General features: G+C 32.8%; 1 protein-coding gene and 1 long non-coding RNA gene across 4 annotated transcripts; both read left to right on the top strand.

Moving 5' to 3' along the window:
* The first annotated feature begins 208 nt into the window (after positions 1-208).
* On the top strand, positions 209-1,795 carry LOC100639729 (uncharacterized). Of its 3 annotated transcripts, XM_019995380.1 has the most exons (7): positions 209-309; positions 346-425; positions 472-694; positions 745-903; positions 952-1,233; positions 1,287-1,391; positions 1,436-1,795. In XM_019995380.1, exons 1-7 carry the CDS (start codon positions 213-215, stop codon positions 1,558-1,560), a joined length of 1,071 nt encoding a protein of 356 aa, XP_019850939.1. In that variant the 5' UTR covers positions 209-212; the 3' UTR covers positions 1,561-1,795. The 3 variants fall into 3 exon arrangements, with proteins under 3 accessions (XP_019850939.1, XP_019850938.1, XP_019850937.1); XM_019995379.1 differs by having other exon boundaries at positions 745-1,233; positions 1,290-1,391; XM_019995378.1 differs by having other exon boundaries at positions 745-1,233.
* A 723-nt stretch (positions 1,796-2,518) lies between these two features.
* LOC109581331 (uncharacterized) lies at positions 2,519-3,329 on the top strand. Its single transcript, XR_002184593.1, has 4 exons — positions 2,519-2,642; positions 2,688-2,767; positions 2,816-3,048; positions 3,096-3,329. It is a non-coding gene; the product is annotated as an uncharacterized LOC109581331 (long non-coding RNA).
* The last annotated feature ends 6 nt before the right edge of the window (positions 3,330-3,335 follow it).

Below are 3,335 nucleotides of genomic sequence, written 5' to 3'. Positions count from 1 at the left end.
ATTCCACATTTTAACATCATTTAAATTTATCATTGACAGGTCCACCTGATAGTGTCAGTAATTTAACAGGATATCAGTTAGATTCTTGTTGTATGTTTATCAGTTGGTATCCTCCATTCACACTACCAGGACTAACAGTACAGTATATAATCAGTGTAGGAACTGATCAACAGTACCTTAATGACTCTATCACTAACTACACTTACTGTCCAATGAACCTAACCAATAAACAATATCAGTTTAACATTACAACTACTAATAAAGCTGGGAATGGATCTACTAGTAACATAACTATTGGATTTCAAATAAGTAAGGCAAAATAAAGTTATAACTATTTTTTGATAGATTCAAAATTTTTGAGCATTTACCAAGGATCTTTCATGTATCAAGTGAACAACAATTGGAGTTTATCTTTCATTATATCAGTTAGTATGTATCTTCATTGAGTATATCATACATACATATATACAGGGCTATGAACTGTGTCTTGGAGTGTCACTTGCTAATATTACAGTAACAAGTTGTACTGTTGGTAATTCTAGTAATTGCTATTTGGCAACAGCAGTGTCTATCATTTATATCTCTTACAATAACATTTCCCTTGCTGCTATTATCAGTCTTCCCTCAAGAGAGATACTGGATACTATTGTTATCATGCAGTATCCAAATTTTCACAGCAATACTATTAGAATCAGTAAAATTAATAATAATTATAATTATTGATAAAATTTCATTATTGTTTAGGTACTTATGATCTGCAGGAATTAAGATTAATTAATACTTCATTTAATGAGGTCTGCTTGGAGTTTGGTTTTGTCAGTGGCAGCACAACTAATAGTATTTATATTCACATCACTGGTTATGAACACTCAAATTCTCAACTAGAGTATTACAGTATATCTCGTAATGATCGATTCAACTTTATTCAGTGTATAACTAACATACCAGCAGGTAACAACTTAACACTGCAGGTAATGGAGGACTGTACTCCTAATCCTTCTGCTGTATTAACTGGTATCAATATTAGTGAAGCTGCTATAGTCTGTAGTAATACTTTTACACAGTACATAATGAATTCAGTAACTTCATATGAAGACTCCTTTACTCCTAGCAGTTCAGAATTGCTTTATTCTACCTCAGCAATTGCATCAGTTTCTTCTACAACTGCTATACCGGTAGATGATTGCACTAAGTGTACAATGGAAAGTCAAAATGATGTTCTTGTCACTAGTGGTAAGTTGCAATTGCAATGATTATCATTCTTTACTATTGGCTGTTTACTGTAGCAGTATTGATTAGTCTATTAGGATTATTCCTCATCCTATCACTAGTACTCCATGCTGTTACACTAACTGTGTGCTACTACAAGAGGAAAGGGATTAATAATCAAAGTAATGCTCACAATAGACTCAATAGTTTAATGATGAATTTACAGATGCACAGGAGCAAGAATTATCATCATCAATTAGTCCACAGTATGATAATATACCAGCTCCACAGTCAGTACTGTCAATGAAAGAATGTGCTGCTTATGGTGTAGTAGAGGGTACAAGACTTTAATAATAAATAACTTTAAAATCTTGTTCTTTTATTGTGAGTCTGACACTTGTCCTTGCAGATCTAACTTGATTTATATTTTCTCTCTTTCTCTGTTGGATCATACTTTCAGTTGTTGCTATCCTATTATTATGCTTTGCATAGGAAAAGTGCTATTTTTGGTTGCTGTCACTGTTAGCTTTCACTAACTATGTTCTGTTTCATAATAATATTGACTGAGTGTTATGATCACATTGTAGACCTTGTGCAATATGTTCACACTTTAAAGTGTAAACAAGGTGTCAAAGACAATTTCCTCTTTATCATGTAGAATTACTTTTACTAAACTGCTCAGCTAATCAGAGCAACTCTATGAAGACTGGGAGGAGAATTATAAAGCCACTCCTCAACAATTAATGAACAATGATGGTTTCAATTCTGTTTGCTGCTACAATATTGTGTCAATTTCTTGCTCTTGCTGCTGGTATATGAATAAGATAACAATATATAAATTTTATATTACATAGGTAGAGTTACTATTGTTCCTGTCACACAGTATGCATATATTAATGATACTGTGACATTCGAATGTGCTACCAATTTGTCTGGACATACTCTCTCAATCTTGTATGGAACTGATGTAATGCCAACTGAAACTGATTTACCTAATGGAGGAAAGAGGACAACATTTACTGCTACTAGTGAAGTGAATGGTACTAACATTGTATGTGCTGCTCGTATGGGAATCATGATAAATACTTCTGAAGCAGCTTACATTTATATTCAAGGTAATTACAATTCCACATTTTAACATCATTTAAATTTATCATTGACAGGTCCACCTGATAGTGTCAGTAATTTAACAGGATATCAGTTAGATTCTTGTTGTATGTTTATCAGTTGGTATCCTCCATTCACACTACCAGGACTAACAGTACAGTATATAATCAGTGTAGGAACTGATCAACAGTACCTTAATGACTCTATCACTAACTACACTTACTGTCCAATGAACCCAACCAATAAACAATATCTGTTTAACATTACAACTACTAATAAAGCTGGGAATGGATCTACTAATAACATAACTGTTGGATTTGAAACAAGTCAGGAACAAAATGAATTTAGATCCATAAGTATTTTGTTAATAGGTTCGGAGTTCCTGAGCATTTACCAAGACACCTTTACATATCGAATGAACAACAATTGGAGTTTATCTTTCATTATATCAGTTAGTCAATGTATCTTCATTGAGTATGTAATACACACATATATACAGGGCTATGAATTGTGTCTTGGAGTGTCACTTGCTAATATTACAGTAATAAGTTGCACTGTTGATAATGCTAGTAATTGCTATTCGTCAACAGCAGTGTCACTTATTAGTAGTTTTTACAATAACTAATCTCCTTTTTGCTGTTATCAGTCTTCCCTCAAGAGAGATACTGGATACTATTGTTATTATACATTATCAAAGTGGAGCAAATTTTCACAGCAATACTATCAGAATCAGTTAGTGCATGTATGTATTGACCATTAATAATTTTAGTATTGTTTAGACACTTATGATCTTCAGCAATTGAGATTGATTAATACTCTGGTACTCAATGGGGTCTGCATGGAGTTTAAGTTTGTCAATGGCAGCACAACAAATAATGTACATATTCACATCACTAGTTATGAAAATCCTCAACTAGTGTATTACAGTATATCTCGTAATGATAGGCTCAACTTTATTGAGTGTATAACTAACATATCATCTGGTAATAATCTAACACTGTATGCATGGAATCAATGGA

Source organism: Amphimedon queenslandica, unplaced genomic scaffold, assembly GCF_000090795.2.
Source record: "Amphimedon queenslandica unplaced genomic scaffold, v1.1 AMPQUscaffold_13446, whole genome shotgun sequence".
NCBI lineage: Eukaryota > Metazoa > Porifera > Demospongiae > Haplosclerida > Niphatidae > Amphimedon > Amphimedon queenslandica.
Note: the sequence above shows the minus strand (reverse complement) of the source record. Positions and strands in the feature narration are given on the sequence as shown.